Source organism: Musa acuminata, chromosome BXJ3-6, assembly GCF_036884655.1.
Source record: "Musa acuminata AAA Group cultivar baxijiao chromosome BXJ3-6, Cavendish_Baxijiao_AAA, whole genome shotgun sequence".
In the NCBI taxonomy this organism is placed as follows: domain Eukaryota; kingdom Viridiplantae; phylum Streptophyta; class Magnoliopsida; order Zingiberales; family Musaceae; genus Musa; species Musa acuminata.
Genome location: NC_088354.1, coordinates 36,414,217 through 36,440,588, shown reverse-complemented (window position 1 = coordinate 36,440,588; position 26,372 = coordinate 36,414,217). Strand labels below are relative to the sequence as shown.

Here is a 26,372-nt window from a genome sequence, read left to right as displayed (position 1 = left end):
CTCACTTGTCTCTCGACATTCTATCTTTTATAATTCCAAAGTTAGATTCCGATTCTCTCGAAATCCTCTCAGATATTCAACACACACAATTTGACTTATCCAAATGAAACACTTACTCTTAAACCATCGTTACAACAACATAGGTTGAGGCATGTTTATGACAGTGACTTCATGTGAGTAAAAATGCACCACTTGACTTGCAATTTCGCGTGTGCCGATCGTGTTTCGTTTGTATTTGATTACGCCTAATCGATGAATCAAGAGACTCGATTGGTCAACCCAGTTTGATCATTTTTATTACATATAAGAAAAATATCATCTACCAAAAATTAAGGAAATAATTCCACGCATTTTTTTCTCTTTCTAATCAATATCATCATGATTGAAGTGCAAACATCAAAGTTGATTCGCATGAACTCGATCCAACCCAACTCGGCCCAACTACTTCCCAACAGAGGCCTTAACGCAGATAGTGTGTCGGCCCACATCAATGACACACCGAATAGAGATGCTGTCACCGCATCTGGGCGGTAACCCAAACTTTTGTTCCGGTATGGTGTCACAGATGGAGCTTTGGCCGTTAGATGACGGGGTAACGGAAGGCTTTCGTCGGGTGAAGAGGTGACCGGATCCGGCCATGTTGGTTTTGTGCTTCTGTGCCCTGTCCCCCCTTTCGCTCGCTCCCGAAAAAACCAGCTTTTGGGCCTCTCCGGAGTCGAAGTTTTGGAGACTTCGCACCGCAATCTCAGCCCCAACGATCGATCCAAAGGGTACAATTTATTGTTGTTTGGCGAAGAATTTGATCGCATTCCGTTGCCCTTTCTTCATTTTGTTTTCTGATTTTTATGTTTCTTCGGACATAGTGATCTGATTTTGGGATCACCGGAATCGGAGGCTTCGTCTCGACCCGTTTCTCATTTGCATTTGTTTCTGGATTGCTGGATTATCAAAGGGATTTGCTTTATTTTTATGGGTCGGTTACGTTCTTGCATTCTTTGCCGGTTAGGGTTCTAATTTGGGCCTACTAGACGGAATTCTCGAAGTTGTTGCAATTTGAGGAAATGGATAGACTATATTCGATCTCGTTGTCGGTATTACATGTGTTTGCGTTGGATTTTGGTCGATTGATCTGTCTGTGTTTGTAGTTCTGTTTGATATCAATGCTTCCTGTATGTTGATTAGAGTTAGATGGATTGCCCTAAGTTGCGATCGGTTTTATGCTTGTATCCGTTTTGTCACTAGGAATTCTAATGGGTTCTTTTTCGTTGATTATGTTTTTCCCTAGCGGTAATAAAATGTTTAGTGTAAAAAAATCTGCGCTTTAGTATATGGTGTTTTTGTACTTAGTACCATCAGCGAAAATTGGTGTCTTTTCCGTGACTTGTTTTTGGTACGATTGGTTCTGAAGGTGTCTTTTTGCCTCTCTTTCTTCACAAAGATGTAATTATTCTCTTGGGAACACTATTATTAGACACTACTTCTTTTGGCTTGGGAAAATAGAAATGCATGATTTTTTTTTTCCTTTCTCCGTGAATGGAAACAACTCATTGGTAATTCACTGCATTTATGACGAGGTTCGATGCAGAGTTGTGTAGTCAGTAACTGTTCCTGGCTACACTAATTCAAAGAATACGGAGCTTAATGCATAATCAAAATTTTCCATTTGAAATATTCGAAATAATTTTGTTCAAATATGTAACTAAATGGCTTCTACCTAATTGTTTAAATATGTATAATCAAGTGTTTTCTTCTTTCTTTCAGCTCAGAGTAATGGAGTTGGGTTCTCCCAACATGGAGGATGGGACTCCATTTAAGTCAGAATTGGACGTTAACTCACATGGAAATAATGATGGAGAGGAAACAGAAAATTTTCAGAATGGTAACAAGGAACCTGAAGGGATGCAAGTTTGTGTGAATCAGGAGAGGCCTGAATCACCTGTGCTTCCTGTTGATGCTGTCTGTGAAGGACTTCAATCACCTGTCTTAAATTCTACTGCTTCACCATCTCCCATAAACAAAGTGCGAGATGAAAATTTGCCAATTGAGTCAGAATATGATGATGATGTTGAAAATAGAAGTGTAGTTCACAGCATTGAGGAATTGAGATCAAATGTTAAGTATCATGAATACCAGGAGGAGAAACAGAGAGCAAGTTATAACATTCAGTCTGGCGATCTTCTTGATATGTGCACTGATCAAACAGCAGAAGATAAAAATAAATTAGGAGATTCAGATCCATACCTCCATCGAGTTACGTTGTCAGTTGATAACAATTCAAACTCTCAATTAGAAAAGCCTGATTTTGATAATGATGGAATGGAAGATGGAAACTTTAGTCGAGCTGATAACAATTTGAATTCTCAACCAGAAAAGCCTGATTCTGGTAATGATGGATTAGAAGATGGAAACTTTAGTCAAGTTGATAACAATTTGAACTCTCGACCAGAAAAGCCTGATTTTGGTAACGATGGAATAGAAGATGAAAACTTTAGTCAAGTTGATAACAATTTGAATTGTCAATCAGAAAAGCCTGATTTTGGTAATGATGGAGTAGATGAAAACTGTACTCATAATATAGAAATGAAGGACAAAGATGATCATATGATGGGTGTGGCACATTCGGATAATGTAGAAATGATTAAAGAGTGTTCTGTTGGGCACTCTCCTCGTCCAACTCGAAAAGGTACACCATCATCACCAGAGAGGGAATTGTCTGTTCCTATGGCGAGATCTCCCGACAACAAACCATCAGCAGCAGACGACCAGTTACCTACTGAAATCAGTGATAGAAAAACAACTCGTTCTCCCAAGCACACACCTTCTCCTGAAAAACGTGCAGTCGGCCGCAAGAGAACTCGTGACAGTTTTTCTCCACCTGCAAGACGCAAATCTCCTCCAGGAAGAATGGCACATCGGGATGCTCATCGCAGAGACTCTTCTCCCAGAAAGAACCTGCCAGCTTCACCTCGAAAACGAGAGTCACCACGAAGGAGAGATAGGTCAAGATCTCGCTCGCCTGTGAGGCGGAAGGATCCTTCTGGACACAGAAGAGATCACCGTGGTAGATCTCGGTCCAGGTCTCCCTACTCGAGGGATCACCATAGAAGGTCTCCAAGGTGATTTCATTTCTTATGTTTTACTATTATAAGGATTTAAGTATCTGCCTGTAGCTTTTAGTGGCACAGAGTCAGAGCAGAACTGTACTGTCTATTTCTGGGAAACCATATAAGAAAAAATGGTTGATGTATCAATTTACTTTGTTCGAGTTGGTACACTACTATCAGTACAGGGTCAGAGTGGTGCAAACTAGTTAATTAAATACATGATTAATTCTTTTTCTGGTAGCTTTTATATGCTCTTAACTTTCTTGGACATTAATTTTTGGGAACCAGAAAGCATGGTGATTTTGAGGTAGGTTATTATCCCACTTGTTGAATATTCAAGGTGTATCATGTCTCAGTCAATTTTTTCTAGCAAAATTAAGGGTTTATTAGCTACCATTCAATTGTGACAAAGTTATCTCTTCATGTGTTAGGCGAAGGCATTCTCCAGGTCGTAGATCTCCTCCAGCAAGTTATCATTCACGTCACCGCTCTCCAAGGAGGCCTTGGTCACCACCTACTAACCGCAACACTGGTGTGGGTAGGCCTGGAAGGAATTTATTTGTTGCAGGTTTTAGCTATGTTACTACTGAAAGAGATTTGGAAAAGAAGTTCTCTAGGTTTGGGCGTGTGACAGATGTTCGGATTGTTCGTGATAGAAGGTGATTTTTTTCCCCCTCCAGTGAACTCTAACTTGCACTCATTTGAATTTAGTTACTCTTGTTTTCTTAATTTGGCAATTTTATTATGATGTTAACAGACAGCATGAATTGTCTCGTTATGGTTTCTTATTTATTTATTTCTCATTGACTGAGTAATAACTTGACATCAGCAGTGCATTAATTCAATATCTCTAATAAAATTGTGCATGAAGTAGATGCATCATCTTGGTTTGTCTTTGTGTTGGCAAGTAGAATAGTGACCTTTTTGTTTGGACTTTGGAGTATAGATACTATTGACTGCTACATCAAATTGGGGTTGGACAGAACTGATTGTTAGAAAAACTACAGTACTTGTTTCTTTATGTTAGAGTCCATCATGGAAGATCATTTTCTGTTGCTTTAGTTTAAATTGATTATGAAGACTAATATGTAGTTATGTACTATTGTAAATGAGACATGCAGGTCATTCTTTACTGATTTTTCGCATGATTTGGCCATACATACTGTAATTCAGATTTAATGGTACCAACATGGTGATGACATTTTTGTCCATAATCTCACTTTTACAAGTCTTGTGCAATGTACATCCTCTAAAAATAGATAGTGACATTCTGCCCCATTTTTAACATTTTAAAAGAAAATTTTCCAATTTCATTTGGTAAAAGGGGACGGTTCAATTATTTAGCTTTACTTTGAGAAATGTACTTTCAGAACAGAATTAAGATAAAAATGACTTGTCAGTAAAACAATGAAGTGAAGTTTGAATGTCTGGGCAGTTGGTCCATATTATCATTTTGTTATACAGAACATCCAAGTTTTCGTATTATAGTTTTTGTAAAGATGACAACAATCATCTCAAAAATACTATATCCAAAAGTTTGTTATACTCCAATTTTGTTGGAGAATATAGTTATGTTGCCTCTGGTTTCTGATGTACACTTTTATTTGAGCACATAATCATTTGTAACAATGCCTTGATGAGCCATTCGAATTCAATCTGAGAAATAATTTATAAAAGAAAAGAACAATGCATTGGCATTGTATGCCTTGATCTGTCTTTTGGAGCCATCCACAGTTCCACACAGATAATCATGATCCTATCCTGAGGCAAATGCCAAAGTAGCCCCTTTTTATATTATTCTTGACATAGCATTCAAGGATTTACCAATTCTTTTTCTTTATTTAAACTGACACACTCGTGTTTGCCTGCAGGAACTTGGTTATATCTACAAAAGAATTATAAAACAGTAGGAAAATAAATATTATCTGCTAAATTTATTAATAAGATCAGCTCATTGGAAACCAGTTGAAAGGTGCTTGAACTTGCTAAGAGTACAAGCTTCATTTGGAATTCCATACTTCATTCTTCTTGGGATAATTTGTTGATATTGCTAGGCTTCCAGAAGAGGACACAAAATACATTGTAATTACTACTTTAGTTTTGAGCATCATTGCTTCACGGTTGCATTATGTTATATCTATGTGAATGCCTTTTGAAACATACTGAAAGGTAGTCTGTCCAATCAATTATGAGTGACACGTTGCTTCTTGCTTGACACTTCAAACATTCTGGCACATAGCAGTGGGAAAAGACACACGTGTCAAAAAATTTAAAAGTTAAATGAATCTACCACCACGGTTGTTGAGAAATTTCAGATTGCAATTGGGCAAATAAATTTTACTTGCTACCATTCCTATTTCTTTCAGTGAAGGTAGGCTCTGGCTAAAAAATAGCATATGTTAAATGTAGAAGAGTATGCTTTGGTTTTTCTTTCTTCTATAAGTTTAGAGCTTAAGTTCTACTAGCTGTAACTGTAGTTTGTACTATATGGTCTAACTGCGTTTTTAACTTCCAAATATCTTCTTTACTTTTTTCTTGCAACTTCAGTTTTGGAGTTTAATTTGTATTTTTTATTTAAAAAATTAGTTTTCTTTTATTTGCATTAAATGATGTATAAAACACTCTCACATGGATTCAAATCTGAGACCCATTAATTGGTCAATAATATACTAACCACTAAAAAGTCTCAATCAATTTGAACTTGAGACCTGCAATAAATTAATTGTGTAATAAACCAAGATGTCTCAACAGAGGCAATCTGCATCTTAATGTTACATTGGTTTGTTTGTGCAGCTATTTTTCTTTTGATGTCCTGTCTTTCCTGGGTTTATTTTACCTTTCTGTTCTGAAAGTTCACATACTTATATAGTTATATATATATATAGGTCAGGCGATTCTCGTGGCTTTGGATTTTTATCCTTAGAAAGGGATGAAGATGCTGATGCTGCCATACGTGCTCTTGATCAGACTGAATGGAATGGCAGGATTGTTCTGGTGGAGAAATCTAAGACTTCTGCTCGCTGAATGATCTCCTTTTGTGTTGTCATAATTGGAGAGATAGGGGAACTTTTCAGTTTTATCAGTTTTATTTCGTACCAAAATCCTTCCAACCATATGACATAGGTCATGCTATACGGCAAGTATTACTTAGGACCAAACTCTTGATGCTGTAGTATGTCTACTTTTTCTTCTCATCATAGAATTATGTCTTCATTAGAAGTGTTATAAACTTGAAATATTTTGGATCATGAGAATACAGCTGAAACTAAAGTGATTCAAATTTTCAATTGATGACTGGTCTATATGAATTATTCTTTCAGGGTTTAGCAGCAGATACGAATTAATGTAATTGTGCCTTATCTTTCTTTCTGGGAAACTCCACCTTTAAAAGCACTATTCATTACACTATCCGAGGCCTGAATCTACTATTTCCAAGTTGATTATTTGCAAGTCCTCTTTGTCCTGCTACATTATCTAAGGTCTGGTGCTTTTCAATGCTAATGTGAATAGGCTTAAATCCTATTAATGAAGACATTCTTTTGTGGTATGATTTCTTTAACTAATACATAGTTACTCATTTTATAATTCTCTAGAAACTTTTCGTCTGCAGGACATGTTTTAACTGCATCAAATCGACATGGATGTCTCATGCTTAGTTTGTTTTGGTGCACAAATTGTAGCCAGAATAGTTAGCTTGCAATGACGGTAGATATCATGCTTGTGAGCTTGGTTTCATTTCTTGGAAAGTGAAGCCACATGGTTGTAATTGTATGGTCAATTGCTTCCCTACATCTCCATTATTTTATTCTGTTGGTCACTTTTACTGCATTATACATTTTTTTTGGATTTTCTTTAGCTGCAGGCTATGACTCAGCAACTTTGTAAATATGAGATTGATGAACTGAACCATATGTTACTCAAGCACCTTTTCTTTTTGAAAACAATCACATATTAGTTGTACATGATGTAAGAACACAGCCATTGGAGTTCCCGTACCATTTTTATTTGACAGTTCGCCTGGTAGACTGGATTAAGAAAAATGCAGGGACCTAGCTGGAGAAATGGATGATCATGATGAATGCATTTGGGAGTACTGACTACCCTTGGTATATGTATACTGGCCATACTCATTTTGGTTTGTGTTGTTATCCTGGCAAATTTTCATCTGAAAGTATTATAGATTTCTTGTACAGCTGTTGACCTGGGCTCGTAGGAACTTGAATATTTAGTACATAGCAAACAAACAAACTTGCCCAAGTTTCTCTTTTCTAGAGAGATGATAGGATGCATTACTAGGCAGCTGAAGATGTGCTGATAGTGGCATGTCAAGTTTGGCCAAGAGACCTTTTAGAACATGAATGCTGCATTTATTTTGGTTCTATTTAAAAGACTCGGAATGTATTTAGAGTGGTTCATGCATTTATTGTGGTTGTTTGTGTTGTTAAGTGCACATGCGAGTGTATGATTGGAACTGGCTGTTGTCAGGTCCATTGGAAGATAGCTAAGCATAATTTAAAGCTTGAAGGCAATTTTATGCTAAATTAATAGGGCAAATTTTGTATTATTTTTAGATAAGTAGCTGTTTTGATATATTCTTTTAGTTCTAAAGTTGCTATTATTCTCTTTTTATTTATGTTCCTTAGTCCTCCTGCAAGACTAACATGATAAATTATCATGATGTAATTAATGTATATAAAATATTTGTTATTAGATAAGTAGCTGTTTCAAAGTTAATTTAGTTTTCATGAGGATATGATAATAACTTGAATGTTTGATGTATCCTCCCCTCTCAAGATTGTTTACAAATGACAGCAAGTCTAACTGGTGTTGAATTATTAGATTAAGCAATGATGTCTTGGGGTGTAGGGAGGGAGCAATCTGTTAGCTTGTGTATTACTGAATGGAAAAAAAAACATTGAAGCTTTAATATAATTGTTTTTACAGCTCTAATATTCTTTTGTGATTATGAATTTAAGTATCCAATAAATGGCATTGTCATATAATTATAATATTATTTTGTTGTTTTTTTTTTATTTTTTGACAAGTTTGGGAAAAGCAAGAACCATAAATGCAGTTTTGCTGACAAATACTGTTAAGACTTGATTTGGTGTCATGATTGCTCTGTTAAAAATTATCTTGTCTTAAATTTACAAGTTAGAAAACATGAAATCATTAGTTTTTTGTTTCACATGCAACTTCTTCAGAAATCATTCTCACGGTTTCCTTTGTGGCCTTTTTCAGAGTTGAATCACACTGCGTTCTAAATTGTGTTCTGTAATGTGTTTGATCATTTGACTGGCGGAGTGATTCAAAATTTTATCAATTTGTTCTTTGTTTTTTGGTATCAAAAGAGAGTTACCAAAGAACACTCAGGTGAGTCTGCATCAGTGTTGTTTTAAGTTGAAAATTTGACATGCATCTTTGTTTCTCATGGTTGTATTAATATGGTTCAAGAGATGAATATGAGATAAACTGAGGCTGGTGAAGCCAGTCTGCTCTCCTTCTTACCCACACATTCACTCACTCGCACATTCACATTCTGATATGTAATAAGATCGGAGGGATGTGTTGGAGATGATCAATTTCCTAAACGGATCCAATCAAGTGCCGTGGAATTTAAGATCGATAATAGATCTTAACGTTGCACTAATGGTAAGCTAACGTATTTTTTTTCCCATAAAATAGAATATGATCATGAATTAGACGTCTATAAGTCGCTTGTTCTTCAACTAGTGGACGCATTGATCAGAACAATCCAACTCAATGTGGGTCAAAATAATCTTTTTTATGTAGTTCTAACCATGATTTGATTTGAATCAGAATTAGCTCAATAGTTTCAAACCAACTTGAAATCAATCCTAGATGGTTCGGTTCTAATTTTAAACTGGCTAAATCTGATAAAAAAATAAAAATAAAACATAAATAAGATGTAGGCATAATGCTTAAATATTTTGATTTAAAATCTATAAATTTGGTTTGAATCTTGATGGAGTATTTAGCTTTATTAAAAATTTTATAATTTTACTTTGTTATGTCATTTTTTTAATATCATTACACTTATTTATAGTTATAATCTATTTTTTTATTTTAAAAATAAAATTATATTTTTATATTTTAAATTATTTTTTAAAAATAAAAAAGTTAGTAATTCTTAGTTTTGAAAAATCAAAATCGACTATAGCTACTCTAAAGTTCTTCATATATATATATATATATATATATATATATATAAAGTTGGACCGCCCAACAAAAATATCTCAAAACTATCATGCCGTGTGGAAATTCACGGTGTATATTGCAGGGGAGGGATGAGTCAGGCGTGAAACATTTCAGGGTAAGACTGTTAGTTCTTCGCTGGTGACTCGGATGAATGGGTGAGGTGAGTCGCCCCTGGGCTGGTTTCACCCTACCAACGCTGTAACTGTGTTATTGGACTGAGCAAGGAGAGAGATATGGCGTGGAGCGCAGCGTGGTCCGCGGGAGCGCCAACGATCGACCTCCGGGTGCTGCGAGCGCGGGGGCCTCTCGCCGCTGCCCTCTGCTGCGCCTCCGTAGCCGCCTCCCGCCTCTGGTCCTCTACCCCCTTCAGGCCCATCTTCGCCTCCATCTCCGCCTCCGCCTCCCCCACCGCCGGTAGCGTCCTCCCCCACCCTTCCTCTAATAGCTTTTTTCTTGGTCTTCATCTGGGTATGTTTATGAATTTCAAGACTGTCTTTGGATTCTGTCGCCTACATATGATTTATTGGAATCGGGCTCCTAGTTTTTCTCTAGAGTGAAGATAAGGTAATTATGAGTCATTTATTATTGGTTTTGTTTATGATGCCGCCGAAATGTATGTTTCCACATCACATGTTTGCTTGAATGTACAAAAAATAAATTGATAAATATAAACAAAAATAATGTCTTCGTTCTTTCAAACTCTTTTCTTGCGATTGACCCATATACTTGAATTTCATCAAGTCATTTTGACATAAAAGGTTTCTTGATAGTAAAAGTTCATTTAAGATGTTGATGATTGTATGTCTCTATTTGGCAATGATCATTCACATTTCTGTAAATGAAGAAACGTACCAAGACCTTGTCAAATATGTAAAGTTAAATAGAGAGAGTTTCTTTATGTGATACTTTGGAGTGAAAGCCAACCGTACAAAATTGGATAAAATGATTCCAAGTAGCATTTTGTAAAAACTGCAATTATTTGAGTCATGATGTTAATTTTTGTTTTGAATAACATGATTTTAACCTAATAATTTTTTACAAGAAATATTTAAAATAATAAATTGTAGAGTAATAACGTGTGAAACTGACAAAAATTTGATAATCGAGAAAGTAATATCAACTATGTACGTGTTATCTAACTTTTAGAGCTGAGAATCAAAATTTTGACTTTGTTTATCATTTTGAACATCATAAATTCAGTTGTATTTTTGTGGAAAAACCAAGAGAAATAATTCATATTTAACAAGGATTTAAATATTGAGTGGACCAGTTCTTATCAACCATTATTCCCTGATCCAATCAAGCGTTTGTATCAAAACATTATAACTCCATATCCTAAATGTATGTTCATTTTTATTTCTTTATTATTTTATTTTATGATAATGATCAGTATAGGTTGGTTGCTGATAGGATAACGAACCAGATATTGGACCAGCATTTAAATCCTTGCTGAGTGTTACCATAATTTTGTTGCATTCATCGCACTACATGTTTTACTTTCGTGTTACTGAAATAAATATTTTGATGATTTGAACTTTTTTCTTTTAATGTTTTACATCTATTTTATGAAATGCATGATTAATTTTGAGTGGCACTAAATATGATTTATTTCTTTCACAATAGTTAAAAAGGAGGCTGTTCAGACAGAAAAGGCACCGGCAGCATTGGGGCCATATTCTCAAGCTATCAAAGTCAACAACCTTGTTTTTGTTTCTGGTGTTCTCGGTCTTGTTCCTGAGGTTTGTTGTAATTTTCTCATTTCTTTCCCCGTCGGTTTTGCTTCATATTGACTATCTTGCAACACTCTCTTTACTCCACATCATTATTATTTGGCTATCTTTTTGCAGACAGGAAAATTTGTCTCCAACAACATTGAGGAGCAAACAGAGCAGGTAGTTTAATTTGTTAACAATTTGGAGGCTAGTTGCAGCAATTTTCCAAAGCTGCTAATATTTCATGTGCACTGTTGGAAATATTTTCCTAATATAATTTCAGTAAATTGTCTTGCTGATTGATACATTTAATTGCATATATTCATTTTGTGCTTGTTTTCAGAATACGAACTACATTTCATGCCTGTTTTGTGAATCTGATGTGTTTATGAAATTTTCAACCAAGAATAGATGATACAAACATCCAATATGTATACACCAGTGACATGTGTTAATGGTACAACAGTCCTAATATATTTTGAATTGCCTGGCTTGTATTAGGAAATATCCAACAGCATATCCAGTGCACGAGGCTCCTGCTAATGTGGAGTCTGGGGAGGGTCAATGTACACAGTTTTATCTTTAAATATTTAAATATTAAGAAATATCCAACAAGAGTGAAAATCTGATTTGGACACGAGTTTCTAGAAGTGTCATGCTTTGTAGCTTTCTAATGAATCACCCAATTACTGTTTTCTTTCATCTGAAATGTTCCTTTACTAATGGCACCAATTCGCAGATTCATTTTTATAGGTAGTGCACTTATTTACTTAACTCTGTTCCATCTGATTGAATCCTTCCACACTTGTCATCTGATTAATTCTATAGTGACCATAAGTTACCCTTAAAAAGTGCCTAGAACTGGAAGATGGGTCTTTTCAGATTCATTATGATTTTAGTGATGTCACAGATCTTCATGGAGTGTCCACCTTGTCTTCTGCAAAAGGGAAGTATATCCATCAGCTTGCTTGTATGTGCTTATCAATGGAATCTCTGGGGATCAGGGAACAACAGGGCAATTCTGAAGTTAGACATGATGACAAATAATGCTTGTCGGTTCAGATTTTGGTTTACTTCTTAATACTGAGAGAACAATGATAGCTGGAGAGAACAAAAATTATAGCAGAGATGGCTTTCTGACTAAATTTTTACCTGCAAAACTGGTCTTCAAAAGTTAACGATCTCTGCTAAGTCGATGGTTAATTAGCTTTTCATTCCTTCGCAGCTCCTATTGTTGGTTTCATAATCATTTGTACCATTCAGAGATCATGAATACGTCCCCTCAATCTATAGCATGAATTATATGGCTCTTTTATGTAACTGAACTGTTCCATTTTTTTCTTTTTTGTAAAGACATCTTTGGATTTTGCATGACAGTTTGGATAAGTTGTTATAGTTGTATGGAGGATGAGCCTTCTTATAATGAGGTTCCTCAGTCACAACTTGGATGTCCAAGCTCGAGTTACAAAAATAATCTATCGACTTGTAGGGGTAAGGTTGCTTGCATTGCTCTTCTATGGACCCTACACTGGCAATAGTCTCTTGAATTGAGCCATCTTTTTGCAGTATGGTTCTAGAATATGCATGTCCTGTATTATGCTATACCTACATTCTTTAGATTCCAATAAAATAAACCCAGCCATTTTATGCACCTTATGCTATGCTTTTGTGGCTCTACTTTAAATTAATTTCATCTCATCTTTGGTATGTTTTTGAGTTTCAAATTGCAGGTTCTAAAGAACATGGGAGAGATATTAAAAGCAAGTGGTGCAACCTATGCTTCTGTTGTTAAGACAACAATCATGTACCAAATGGATTTGTTTCATCAACTTGATTTGTGAAACTTCATTATATTATCTATTAACCTTGTCATCTTTATGCTTGCAGGTTGGCAGACCTACAGGATTTCAAAAAAGTAAATGAGATATATGCAAAATGTGAGTTTCTGATGACCTATCTCTGTCTTTTGACATGGATTATTTTTCGTCAAATTTAAAGGTCTTGGTTCCAGACTTCCTTATCGTACAGTCCATTTCAAATTGTTCTGCATTATTTGTTTCTTCACTGATTATCATGGTTACAATAGCAACAATCTCTTGTTACTGGATTAAGTAACTAGCCTGGTTTTTTGCTAAAACATATGCTTTTTTCATGAAAGTCATTTCCAGTTTACGCTAATGAAGTGGAGTAACTATGGTGGTATTTCTGTTAGACATTTGTTTCTTGACAATCATATGGTTTTCTGCAAGTTTAGAATTTTTCATCAAAATGTATGTAGATTGGAAGATCAATTTTCTTGTGTTTTGGCTTCCATGTTCTCAAACAAAATCCTGTACTAGGTGGTTTCAAGCCTTTCTGATGTCGTTGCCCAGTAAATTATAGTACATCTTCTGAAAAGGTCAATAAAGTTTAATCATGTATTTCTCTGGTAATAATCAAATATGCATTTAGAATTTTCTTTTCCCTTGTCTTCAATTTCTTGTATATTGTCATAAGGCTAGGGTGTACTTGTATCATTCTTTTGGATAGAGAGAAGCTTGTTCAATATGTACTTCTGCTGCAGATTTCCCATCTCCTGCACCTGCACGCTCCACTTACCAAGTAGCAGCGTTACCTATGAATGCTAGGATTGAGATCGAGTGCATTGCTGCCCTCTAATGCTGCTAGAATCATGCCTCGCACGTCAAAACTTTAATATGACCATGAATGTTGGTCGATATTTCTGAATACTTTGATGCTACTAATAAGAAAGGTGTACGGTCAACTTTTCTTGGATGAAGTCAAACTTTTACTTTTGAGACAGACAACAAATAGAATTCAATTTCTCATGCACCTTTCTTTTTTGGCTGTTACATGTTAAGCTGGTGTATCTCCTAAGAAACATACGATGTGTGTAAAAATGATAATTTGGTTGGTTGAAGGAGACTGGATGTTTTGTTTCCTCAATGGACTGGTAAACTCATGTCATTAAGCAGGTCAGCTGATGCTAAGGATAAATGCAATACTGGACACATCCGTAGTTACAGCATTATCAGAATACTTACTCAATTGCTGGAATCATGGAAGACATCGACAAGATTTCAGGTGCCAACAGTGCCTTGTGTTTAGTGTGGAAGAATGCCTCTCAAGGACTCCAGAACTGTGCTCCAAAGAAATGGTGTTATACCTTGTGTTTTGCTCTTCCTCTCCTCTTTTTCCCTTCCCATATACTATGTGTTAGTTTATCGGTAAATACTGATCCATACAAGTCTGGTCCAGTGAATAGTATGGCAGGTTATCAGATTTAAAACCATGGCATATATTACTTAAACTGATATGATCATAAACAGATACAGTTGAGGTATTAATGGATTAAGACACCTACCGAGGATATCGATCGGCTTATTCCATATCTTGACAGACCTACTCCAACTTCATCTCTGAAATTTGCTACCTTCTTTTTCTTTTCCCTCCAAGAAGATAATAAACCACAAAATATTTATTGAGATCTTATACTTCATGTTTCCTTGATACCAAAAATTGGATATTGTCTGAAGTAGTAATTTGGTTCCAAGAGCAGTAAGCCTCTGGGATTATAAGATAACTTTGTTTTAGGGCTAATTAATCTGTACTGTTACAATATGAAAAATCAGAGGCCCTCATCCATTTTTATCTTCATTGTCTAATTATCATTGCTTGAGAGTTATCTAATATCATACACTTGCATAAACATATAATGTAACAACAAGAAAGTCCATATGACATCTACTACTGATCATATGCCCATATCAGACTCTGGATTCTGATACCAAATATTAAGGTGAGAATTTTGTAGGGAGTGTCTGCTCAACAGTCCAAAGCATAATTAAGAGTACTTGGATGCTACTGCAGTCCAATACCTTAAGCATCTCCAGTTCACCCTTTCCTTTTTTATTCTGTGAAACCATTTTTCTCAAGTGATTTTAGCAGAATGTGAGAACCATACAACTACATCTAAATCATTGAAGTTTGAGAGAGAGAGTTTGGTCCGGATCAACTAATCATCACAAGGTTGAGGTCTGTCTCCAGCAAAGCCATGCAGTTCCATGGAAAATATTCAAAGGACCTGTAAAGTCTTCTTTGCTGGAGTTACTTAAAATAGAAGTAGAAAGTTCCTGCATGGACTGCTCATGGTCAACCTTGTTCTTCAGATTACATGCCATTGCTGACTGTTCAGCTTACCTTTCCACCACTTTGGAGAGGACAACACAACTCCTTTTGATGCATCCTGACATGGATAAGAAGAGAGTTTACTGAAAAGTTGCCAACTTAGACTTGGAGTATACCCAACATTGATGAGCTATATTTGATCTCTTATAATATTAAGAGAGTAGGTGAGCATGGTATTGGATGTATCACTTGGACTAGCACAAGACTGGGGATAGATTCTGAGTAACAGAGCTTTTACACTAGTTTAGATGACCAGATTCCTTTCTGAAGCTATTTCTACACTGAACAAACCCCCTTCTTTTCTGATTCCTGTAGGTCCCCTTTTGAATTGGTCTTGTCTTAGCATGTATTATTGTCTGAGTTGAGACTTAGAATGGGTCAGATTCTTCAAAGACCTGGTCAATTTGTTTTAATCTGTGTGACCTAATTACTGGCATAATTAGGTGTCATCATTATCTGATACACTGCTAATTAATATGCACTGAATCAGTTGAAAAAAATTTACCTCATCATGCATTGACACAATCTGAAATCTAGATTATAGTTGTTCTTAAGTAGCTTAATTTCAGAGTAGAGCAACACTGTCCTTGATAAAATACCAGACTTACAAATCATAATTTAGACTTTCATAATCTTTGTAGGTACAATGTCACTTAATGCTTAAATATGGATTCTGGTACTTGCTTCTGCAGTAAGATGAGAAAACCTATGAGAGAGAACACAGGAACTAACACAATAACATAGCTAAGTCAGCCATAGATATAGAAGATGATTGTGAGTTTGTCATTTGGGATGCATAGATTTTGTTAATGGAAAGGGAGCAACTCATTAGTTGATGCTAAGATTTATCTCATAATTTCTCTATCAGCTATTTCTGTGTCACCAACCACTATCCTTAATGTTTTATGATATATGACACTTTTTTTTGGTGGCAGATTTTGTTGGTCAGCAAAATACATGTGCTTTAAGCCTTTGCTTCTTGACCTCTTCCAAGTAGCAATTACCATTTTTTTCCAAAGCAATATTATGTTCATGTTGTTACCAAATGCATCAGATACATTTTTGTAAGGAGTCCACATCAACCAGCATACAATTCCAAGCTATGCATATATTTTGGACTCATCAATCTCCAGGACAACTACTGAGCTTTTTAAGAAAGCCATTCTTTTGCTTCTCCCCCCAACTAGTTTATTAATCAGCATGCATACATATCTTGCAGATTTGGTAACCACTGAACATAAAAGACAGAGAAAAGAAAAAGAATATCTAACAACTTCACACTCATTTGTCAATGGACATTACTCATGTTTTAGATCTCATCTACCAAATCCTGTTCCACTTTGATAGGACTGCACATCAAATCCATAGAAACTGTTGCCTATTCGGTAACATTCTTCCGGGTTTTCAATTGGAGTATTAATCATCGGTTTTATAATGATCAGACACACTTGTCATGCATTCTCATGCTTTGCCTCCTTATTTAAATGCTTCGATTTGCTCAGAGATTTGGTGAAGGATCCATGGAAAAACATCAAAGGTTAGCCAAGGGAGCTTTGTGAAGAAATGAAGATTTTCTCATCTGTCTTTTGCCACCCTAATCTACCATGATGATGGCAAATGCTTGGAAGTTAGAACACTATTGACTTGGTAAAAGTACATGAACAGTACGAATCGATGAAGGATTCTGAAGGCATGCTATGCTCATACTTAACCAGAAGGAAGACACCTTCCATGGCTCTTTTTACACACTTGGATGAACTAAATTAGGTTAGGAAACTCTCAGCAAACTTGTTGAGAACCCAACTTTCCTCCATGAACCATCAAATGAACTGATACCAGGGATGTTAAACGAGGTTGTACAGTGAGCATTTGCTCGAATCAATTGAAGAATCATACATGCAGCAAACCAAGAAGAAAAAAAGAAGAGTAATCTTTGTCCTATCTATTTAAATGTTTTGGCAAGCTCTCCTTTCAAATGGGGTGATTTAAATGCAGTGCTGACTGCTGACAATACATCAAATATGCATTAAATTCAGATGAATGAAAGAGTCAAAGTTACAGAAAGAATCAGAATTACTATTTCTAGTCTGGTCAAAGAAGGCATAACAATGAACTTTCTTTTCTATGATACAAGTGCTGATTTAGTTCTTGATCATCAAGATTGGCACTCCAGGTGGCATGCACACACCTACTTGATATACTCTTCTTCCTCTTGCAATAAAGGAAAAGGGATAAAAGAAAAGAATTATGGATAAGCTAAATAGTATATTACAACTAATCAAGATGTCATTGTCTTATGACTTAGCACTTTGCTGTTTTTACAGCAAATGTTCAGCAACTTATGGAGCTCAACATAGGCAATATGTGTCAATATCCATGTCATCTCCACCAAAGGCTTACATGGTTGATGCCAATCCTGATCAAGAAGTCACTTCAATCCATATAAATTCCTGGACAACATTACTGTCAGTGGTGGCCATTCTGCACACACCATCTCCAACTTGACCTTTTCTTTATGATGGACATGGTTTTGCAAAAGCTCACCTTGAATGAGACTTGCCTTCTGCTATTTTCAGTTGGTACAACACACAGGTGGGTGCTATCATCGCAGAGAGCATTCAGAAAGACAAAGCAAGTGCAACGAAGCTTCTGAGTGTCAATCACATTGCTCATGTCATCGAGATACATGCATCATTTAGTTGTAGCAATCCTGATGAGGTTTCAAGTTATGTTCCCCTCCTAATTCTCTCTAGGTGATATGGTCATAGCTTCCCAGGAATCAGAATGAAAACTTTCTCCCAGTAAATGTGTAGGCCACTAAGAAGATAATAAGCTGTTCTGATGACAACTCAAGCAGACAAACAATGGCTGCATCTTAGAATCAATGCCACAATGCTACTATAGAAGGATCAAACTCGGTAAGCAACATCTTTTGCTTGGTAATGTTCTTTTGTGCACTGTGCATTGCTGATGATCTGGATGACATGCAAGATTGACTTAAGAAGTTGACATTCAGGAAAACAATAACTGCGTTAGATATCTAAGTGCTAAAATTTATCTGCATTTAAAGATGAACTATCGGAAAACCTGAAATTACAGACGTTTTTTGTCTTATCGTTCATCAGTGGGGTGGAGTGCTTTCGATCTCGAGACACGTGCGAGGCACGTGAGAGGACGGGGTAGATTTGTCCTAATGGTTAGATTCCGCGAAAAGTCGCGTTCACACGAGCGATTACGAGATCCAACAAGAAGATTCCCGGCCGCGGCCCGTTCACACCGTATCGGTCTCTGTTGTCTGGGCCCCGCCGCCATCGACGCGGCACAACAGGTGGGCCCGCGCTGACCTGACTCCCCGCTCGGCGTAGCAGAGTGGGACTTCGCGTGACGTCTGTAGGTGTCATTTCCGTCTCTGGGCTGGATTTGTGCCTGCGATCCTTCCTTCCCCCTTCCGCTTTCATCCACCATCAAAAATGAGATCTCGACCCTCTCCGCGTCTATAAATATGTATCCGTTCGGCTGGTCTTATCCTTCCAAACACTATTCTACCATCGACATCAATTCCAACACAAGAAAACGCGATCAAGAATAAGGAGAAAAGAAGGAAGAGCATTCAATCTCGTTCTGCGAGGAGAGCGAGGGGAGAGAGAGAGATGGGGAACTGTATCAAGTTGCAGAAGCCGGTTACATGGGTCGACGACGACGATGACTTCTGGGAATCCATGGAGCATAACAAGAAGGATCATGGCGAAGTTTTCATGGCGCCTGTCAAGGAGAAAGGAGGCTGCGGGCGTTCGACCGAGGTGAGGATCAAGATCAGCAAGAAGCAGCTGGAGGAGCTGCTGCGACAGGACGACGGCAATGGCTTGCCGCTTCGACAAGTTCTTGCGGGCCTCGTAAGTATGCACGAGCCTGGGAAGCTCCATGACCAAGAGACGCATTGGAGGCCGAGGCTACAGAGCATACCTGAGATGCCCGAGTGATGTATGATGGTGATGATCATGTGTTTGTTTGTATTACAACAGATGAGATGCTATCCCTTTATCCCTATTTATCCATTTCAGACTTGTTTGTAGGATTTGTAGATTGGGATGATGTAAAATAGGAGAAGAAAGGGTGGTAGAAGGATTTTTGTTTCTTTGGGAGTTCTGCTGTGTTCATATCAGTTGTATATATCTGCACTTTGCTACATGTTTTACTTCTCTCTGTTTCTGATCTCTGTGCATCAAATTAGAGATAGATAGTATTAAGTAGCAAAACGAGTGATACGCTGCCAGATCCTGACATCATGTAATCTAATTTCCAAGTGCAATTATACAGAATTTGGTTGAATTTTACGACCAGGAAGAGTTGTTGGCTGAAGCCAACTGAAGCTTCTTTGGAAGCTGGAGATGTGCCCTTTAAGCTGGTACAGTTTGCAGCTAAGATGAACATGGCAACTTAATTGGCTTTCTCCTCACCAGCTTTTGCTTGGCAGTCCAAATCCAAATAGTGAATTTAACTGAGAAAATTTATCTAGTTGGGTTTTGATTTGATCAAGTTCAATGTGAAGTACTAGGATATGTTGATCAGTTGTGCCTTGGATTTCTTCTTTTCCTTTCAACTTCAGGAGGAGATGAAGGACTTGGCATTTATGTGGTACCAATGCTCTTTGATTCAGTAAACTACATTAAATATTCAATGTGGATCTTCTACCCACATACACAGGATTGAGCTGAATGAGCGGACCATATTAAATGCAGACTGGAGAGCAGAATGAACTAAAATGACAGTTTGATTAATTTACTGAATATTGTAAGAAAAGAAAGGAATGGTCATGTACATCATATATTTAATTAAATTCCATGCCACAACATTAATTTGAGTTAAATATGAATGTCATATTTAGGCTGTTTGACTCAGTTGAGCTATTGTCTGATCAAGTTTAATATGTGAACTACTACAACCAGCAGATCTCTGACTTGAATTATTTTTTATTATTATTAACTTTAGGAGACAAAAGACTTGGTACTCATCTATTTTTCAACAACTTTCTCCAATGAAAATTGGAGTGTTACAGACATCCTTATTCTTCATCAAATTTTGTAAGCTACAAAAATTTCTTGCTAGAGTTGACCACCGGGAATTTGAACAAGAAATATATATGCAGTCACTTAATCTTCTTTGGAAGGTACAAAAAGTGGAACTCAAGTTACTCAACAGATCTACATAAACTTTTGTTTGTATGAACATTTTTTATGATGTGATTTGAATCCCAGCTCCCACAAGGTTAGATCTAATATAACATAGTCAACCACTGCAAATTTATGGTTGAAATAGTTGGAACTAATGCTACAAAATAGTTGTAGGTTTGTGTGGGGGGGAGGAAGTGGCCTCTTTTGCTACTCACAGAAGTCAACAAGATGTGGGGACTGTGAATATTTTGGCCACAAGCAACAAGATGGCATTACTATAGTGGCTCCATTTTGTCATTTGTGGGTACAGCTATGTTATAGAGAGGGGGAATGGGGAGTTAGTGCTCCACCTCTAATGGATATAGGCATTTTGTATGAGACTCAATCTTCTTACTCATGGCACCCACTTTGAACAGATTATAATATCCTGATAGGTTGAAGAAGAAAAAGCAAAGGTTGGAACATTAGGAGGCTTACTTAATAAACAAAACCTGATGTGTAGCATCCACAAATGATGAGAAATCCTTAGAAAAAAAATAATTCAAGAACTATGTCATCTCTCAGATTTTTCACGATGATTCATCCCTCCTAATTCAAGAACAAGTCTGTCTCATTGCTTATATTTTGTAGTGTCATGCATGGCACTTACAAGAAGCCTTTTTCGTCACTACATTCATAGTGCTGAAGAGAAGAAGTCAATTAATACATACTGAAAATGAAAATACAGTTTTGTTTTGTCTCTCAGAACACCACCAGGAGACAATTTCAGCTACTACATTTCACAGGTTTGTGCAAATCCAAAGTTACTGAGTGAGGTAAAATGGTGACTTATTGACTGAGGCTGTTTCAAATACAGGATCAACAGAGAATTTATATATGCACTCTTAGGATCAAGGTTCGCAATACCGTACCGTACCGATATTTCGATCTGGGCTCGGTACCGGTACGATACGGTATACCTACAGTGCACTATTATAGTGCTACAGTGCGGACCGGTATCGGGCGGTCCGCGTACCGCTGGCCTGTCGGACCGGTACGTATCGCCCGTACTGGACGGTACGATTCGGTATGACAGACACTGCTTAGGATAATATATAGAAAGCTGTAAACTATAGAAATATATATTCTAAAAGAAGCAATGTATGTACAAATGACCGGGCTTTGTTTAGATGTCCTTGTTATGGAATAGCTGAAGATTTCGTCAAAAAGAATATTAGAAGAATTCACTTTAGTGATAGATTTAATTACTAGCTGTTGCTACTGCATCAAAGTCTTCTATCACAGGTAAAATAAAACTTCAGAAATGCACAATCTAGCTGTGTGCCAAACTTGGTTAACTGCTTATATATAATAAAGACACACAATGCTACAATTTATTGTGAACAATTCTACCAAATCTGCTCTGTTTAAGACCATGATTTCTTACCAAAACCTGAGAAAACTGTATGCCTCATCTTGAATTTGATGAGATATGTTTGACTTGCATAAGACGACAAATTAACTTGTGAAACTCTCACTAGAATACCATGTAAAAGAATTCAAGTCAGGTTTAGAGTTACAGTAGCAGTAAAAAGCTGAGGTAGCACTTCCTATCATGTCTGTATTCATGTATTTTACCAGAACTAGCTAACTTCTTACAGAATGGTCTTTCAGAGCAGTAGAAAGAAACACTCATAAATTTCTTATATTCAATAAAATCATGCATTTACATTGCTGGTTCGAATTTCTTTATACAAGAACGTATAAAAGCATGTAGACGCATAATAGATGATCAATTTGCAATCTGAGCAAGAGATAATAAACAAAAGACCTGATGAAATCAAGGAACCATTTCATACAATTTTTGTGAATATCTTTACTTGTATTCATAATCATAGATTATTGCATGAGAGTATCTGTTAGAAAGAACAGTCGCAACAATTTTGAGAACCACAAATCTGATGCATTGCATCCACTGATACAAAGAATTATTATCTAAACCTTGTGGCTCAGATAATCATATTTAGTGTATGGGCTGAAAAGGTATCATCCTATGTGTCAATGCTGAACAACACCATAGTAGATATGAATAAACTTGGTTATGTCCACATCATCAGATGTTGGCAAGTAATATGGTCCATAAGCCATACATCCATATCTTATCGAAAGAAGATAAGCATGGATTTCTTGGTGACTAGTTCTCCAAGCATACATCAACACTATCCCAAAGTCAAAAGGTTTTAAAATCCACCTTTGCTAATTGATTGATGAAAACAATGTACCAATAGGCAAGAATGCTATCTACAAGGCAGGATCTTACTAGAATTAATCATATGAGGATGTACATGATGCAAACTAGTTTACAGAATCAGGTTCCGAAGTAGGAAACTTGTCCTAAAATCCAAACTTACCTCTCTGGAAATCCTTAAGGTAAGAGTTCAGTCCCTCCTTCTGAAAACTTTTAAAGCCTATGGAATTAAGATTATCTGATATCAAGCGTATCCAGAGTTAGTGATTAATTCTTTTTAGCTTTTAGTCAATCAAATCAATATTCTATCCATCTAACATGAGATCATAAAAATGAATCCACAAATACCTTTATTTCAAATATTTGGTTTCATCTGCAAGAGCAAAATAAGCAGAATCAATAAGCATGAATTTGTATAAGATATGAGAAACTAGAATCCTTCTCAGACGAAGAAACTAACAGAATTTAGCTGGGTGGTAAAATATTTCTCTTCCTTTGTCATTTTTGAAAATATCTCATTTCTGATGACACTGTCTTTTACCTATTCCAGATGTTCCTTCTTTAATCTGTAGTATTGCCACTTGCCTGCACTCTGGCTCCAGCATTTGCTTTTATTTTCATGAATTATGCCAAGAAAATAAGATCAGAAAATTCTCTGTCACCTGAACATTCTTCAAGTCAAGCATCGATTTTTTTTTATATACTTTTGTTCCACTTCAAAAATAATAGATAACGCTTCTTTTAGCAGAGTAGGATTTTGAACTATCATCAGATCAGCAGATTTTTCAAAGTACCTGGTGGACTGTGACTTCGTTGCAAGTAAATCGCTTTCTTCAATACTTGAGACTTTATATTTGATATGTTATCTTTTATATTGTTAGGAACTTGAACATTGATATGTGACCTAGATATTTTAGTGCCACGAGAATTGCCAGCTCATAAGCTATAGTGATGATTTGTGGAATCCTTATACATTCTACCAAACCAGCCTTGTATATGAGACTGTGCAATATAAATGAACTTGAAAGTAGGTTGTTCAAATCCTCTCAGCCTACGCACATCGATGTCTTATTTGATGGACTGCACTTCCATATTTGGCCTCATTCAAAAGGGGAAGATGGTTTTCAGTCACATAAGAGACATTACTATGAGAAAAAAGGATGAAAAGAAGCTGCCAATTGATGAAGTTGCAGAGATCTTTTACAACTTTAGATGTAGAGGATATCTGGCATGAGAGAAAATCCACATAATTTGTCTTGCTCTTCATCACAAAGAATAAATTCAATTCTCTATTCAGTGTGGGAATTATGGGCAATGCTAACAGAAAACTATCATGCAGCAATGAGTAAGCCATTATATAGAATCATATGATAAGCATATCAGGTAATTATTGAATATAATGAACTTCTCCAAGATATACTCATGTCATTATTACTCATTTAATTATCTGACACACTAAATCTTCTACAATATTCTGGAGAAACAGGATGTCTGATTAGGAATTTAGGCTTATAGTGCAACATGCTAGTGTTTAGTAGCTCAGAGAAAATATAGCATTTCATGATACTTGAAACTAGAAATGTTTATTTCTTCTCAGTTCAATAATCATCATCAAGAAAAACAAAGAGAACATGTGTCCAGTTCCAGTGGTAGGTGAAGGAGAAGAGCAGAAGACAAAGGAAAAGTAGGAAGCAGCTCCTTCAACTAAACACAGGAATGAGAGCCACTGCCTGCTTCCAATGCTTGAGTTGCTTCATGAACTTCTCATTAACACAAACTCCACTCCTTCGCAGCTTCTTCAGCCGAGGCCCAACCTTGATCTTAAACCTGGAGATCACCATTCTTGGAAGTGATTGCCTCCTCCGGCATTCCGCTTGCTTCAAGACCTTGTAGATCAAGAACTGTGCCCTCCTGTGCTGCCTCTCACCAGGGTCTTCCTTCTCCAACCTTGTGTAGGAATAGCTTCTGAAAAGATTCATCTCTTTCTGACTCTATAGAAAGAGCTGCAACCTTCTGAAGATTTTGAGTTCAGTAGGAGGAATGAGGAGGCTGAACAATCCATATGTAGAGCATCTCTTTGAAAGTGTTTGGTTAAGATGTACTCTTGGAACATTTGGGTTAAGCATTCATAACAAATAATGTGGACAATCATACAAAATAATGATTACTATACCTTCTTAAATTATCTGTGTGGCAGTTTCTTTAAGAGCTTGTTGAGAGATACGTTTAACTAGAATGGTGCAAGAGAGACACTAAAAAAACATTGTCTAAAACAAGAGGAGGTGGCAGGTGTGGAAATGAGGTCAGATTGGAGTCAAAGTTGTTGGATGTTGACTTAAGGTGGAAATGGAGTCAGAGGTGATGGCTGCAGACAAGAGACAGGTCCACAATTTAGTCTTCCATCAATCATCAAGGAAGAAGAGACTATGAGCTGAGAAGAAGATTAGGCACATTTTGTCACATTACATGTAATAAATTATATGTTTGTGGGCACACAACTAGTATTTCAAAGCATTACATGCAGTCATATAAATACAGTTGAAGTAGTTTCTTGTTACTAGCATGTGATCCACACCATAGAACAGTAGAGGCATCCAAGATCGGAAAACATCACAACCTAAGAAACTGAATCCTCCAATCAAAGACAAATACCTTTTTGGATTGGGTGAGATTTTTTTTTTTTTTTTATCTTCCCACACATTTAGGCCAAATAGATAAACATTATTTTATTCATCATCTATAAATATTTATTATAATTTATTTATTACAATCCATTTATTCATCGAATCATAAATAAAAAAGTAAACATAGTGATGTTAACTTCAAGAATCATCCAAGTGGCTCTACCTAGCGGTAGAGGAAGATCCGCTCTCCACTGGAATCCGACTTAGTACTAGAGGGAGGCTGCTCTGAAAATCAAAAACAAAGAAAATTCAGCAACGCTGAGTAGGAACCCTAAAAGTTAAATCAAAATGAATACATGATCAAAATTAAATCAATCATCCCATTGGCGTATATCAAATACCCGAAGGAGCACTCCCCTAACAGCGGATGAAGAGGCTTTATCCTACGGGATGAGTTTGTGTTCTCCCAACAGCGGATGGAGGCAAACTCATATCACACTCCCAACAGCGGATGGAGTGGTGTCCCACACCCTCCAAAGTGGGGACACGTTTCTCCCAACAGCGGATGGAGGAACCGTCCAGCCACCACGTCTGACGGCCCACTAATCCCCGAAGGGAATCGCCCTACCTGCCCTTGGCAGGGAAATAACATAATCTCACACTAGTCATGTCCATATAGGGATGAAATAACACATTTAAACATTTCTTTCAAATATCATCAATACCAAATAATACAAATTAGCCCTCAATTGACTTGAACTCTAGTTCAATTGATCCAATTGAACTCAATTTACTAGGACCTAACTGAACCGATCTCTAATCCTTATTTAACTGGTCTGGAACCACCCTAGACTAGTATAATTTGGATTAGATTATGTTCAATTTAGGTTAAACTAACTTGAATAAGTCAATCAATTTGGAATCACCCTAAATTGATCTAAACTAATCAAGCCTAATTTAGTTCAATCAATACTTGGGCTCAAATCCAACAATAATATTGGGCTAGATTAAGCCAGCTCATCTACTAGTCACGTGCATTATACATGACTGGGCATGCATCACACAAAGCTGGCCCAGCCTTGGCCTGTGGACTGGTCATGTGCATCGCATGTGATCACCCATGATGG

At 36.7% G+C, this 26,372-nt stretch overlaps 3 protein-coding genes across 3 annotated transcripts; all 3 read left to right on the top strand.

Moving 5' to 3' along the window:
• Positions 1-628: 628 nt before the first annotated feature.
• LOC135639447 (uncharacterized) lies at positions 629-6,395 on the top strand. Its single transcript, XM_065153202.1, has 4 exons — positions 629-770; positions 1,762-3,116; positions 3,536-3,763; positions 5,990-6,395. Exons 2-4 carry the CDS (start codon positions 1,771-1,773, stop codon positions 6,126-6,128), a joined length of 1,713 nt encoding a protein of 570 aa, XP_065009274.1. The 5' UTR covers positions 629-770; positions 1,762-1,770; the 3' UTR covers positions 6,129-6,395.
• A 3,020-nt stretch (positions 6,396-9,415) lies between these two features.
• LOC135640395 (reactive Intermediate Deaminase A, chloroplastic-like) lies at positions 9,416-13,955 on the top strand. Its single transcript, XM_065154786.1, has 6 exons — positions 9,416-9,737; positions 10,947-11,062; positions 11,171-11,215; positions 12,766-12,839; positions 12,923-12,972; positions 13,599-13,955. Exons 1-6 carry the CDS (start codon positions 9,557-9,559, stop codon positions 13,691-13,693), a joined length of 561 nt encoding a protein of 186 aa, XP_065010858.1. The 5' UTR covers positions 9,416-9,556; the 3' UTR covers positions 13,694-13,955.
• Positions 13,956-18,873: 4,918 nt separating this feature from the next.
• LOC135641451 (uncharacterized) lies at positions 18,874-19,203 on the top strand. Its single transcript, XM_065156812.1, has one exon. The coding sequence runs from the start codon at positions 18,874-18,876 to the stop codon at positions 19,201-19,203; it is 330 nt and encodes a 109-aa protein (XP_065012884.1).
• The last annotated feature ends 7,169 nt before the right edge of the window (positions 19,204-26,372 follow it).

What these genes read in the sequence shown, in the direction of transcription:
- LOC135639447 (XM_065153202.1), top strand. Translation starts at nt 1,771, where the DNA reads ATGGAGTTGGGTTCTCCCAACATGGAGGATGGGACTCCATTTAAGTCA. An exon ending in CACCATAGAAGGTCTCCAAG is followed by an intron (nt 3,117 to 3,535) that starts GTGATTTCATTT and finishes TTCATGTGTTAG; the next exon opens with GCGAAGGCATTCTCCAGGTC. An exon ending in CGGATTGTTCGTGATAGAAG is followed by an intron (nt 3,764 to 5,989) that starts GTGATTTTTTTC and finishes ATATATATATAG; the next exon opens with GTCAGGCGATTCTCGTGGCT.
- LOC135640395 (XM_065154786.1), top strand. Translation starts at nt 9,557, where the DNA reads ATGGCGTGGAGCGCAGCGTGGTCCGCGGGAGCGCCAACGATCGACCTC. An exon ending in TTGAGGAGCAAACAGAGCAG is followed by an intron (nt 11,216 to 12,765) that starts GTAGTTTAATTT and finishes TTCAAATTGCAG; the next exon opens with GTTCTAAAGAACATGGGAGA. An exon ending in AAATGAGATATATGCAAAAT is followed by an intron (nt 12,973 to 13,598) that starts GTGAGTTTCTGA and finishes CTTCTGCTGCAG; the next exon opens with ATTTCCCATCTCCTGCACCT.
- LOC135641451 (XM_065156812.1), top strand. Translation starts at nt 18,874, where the DNA reads ATGGGGAACTGTATCAAGTTGCAGAAGCCGGTTACATGGGTCGACGAC.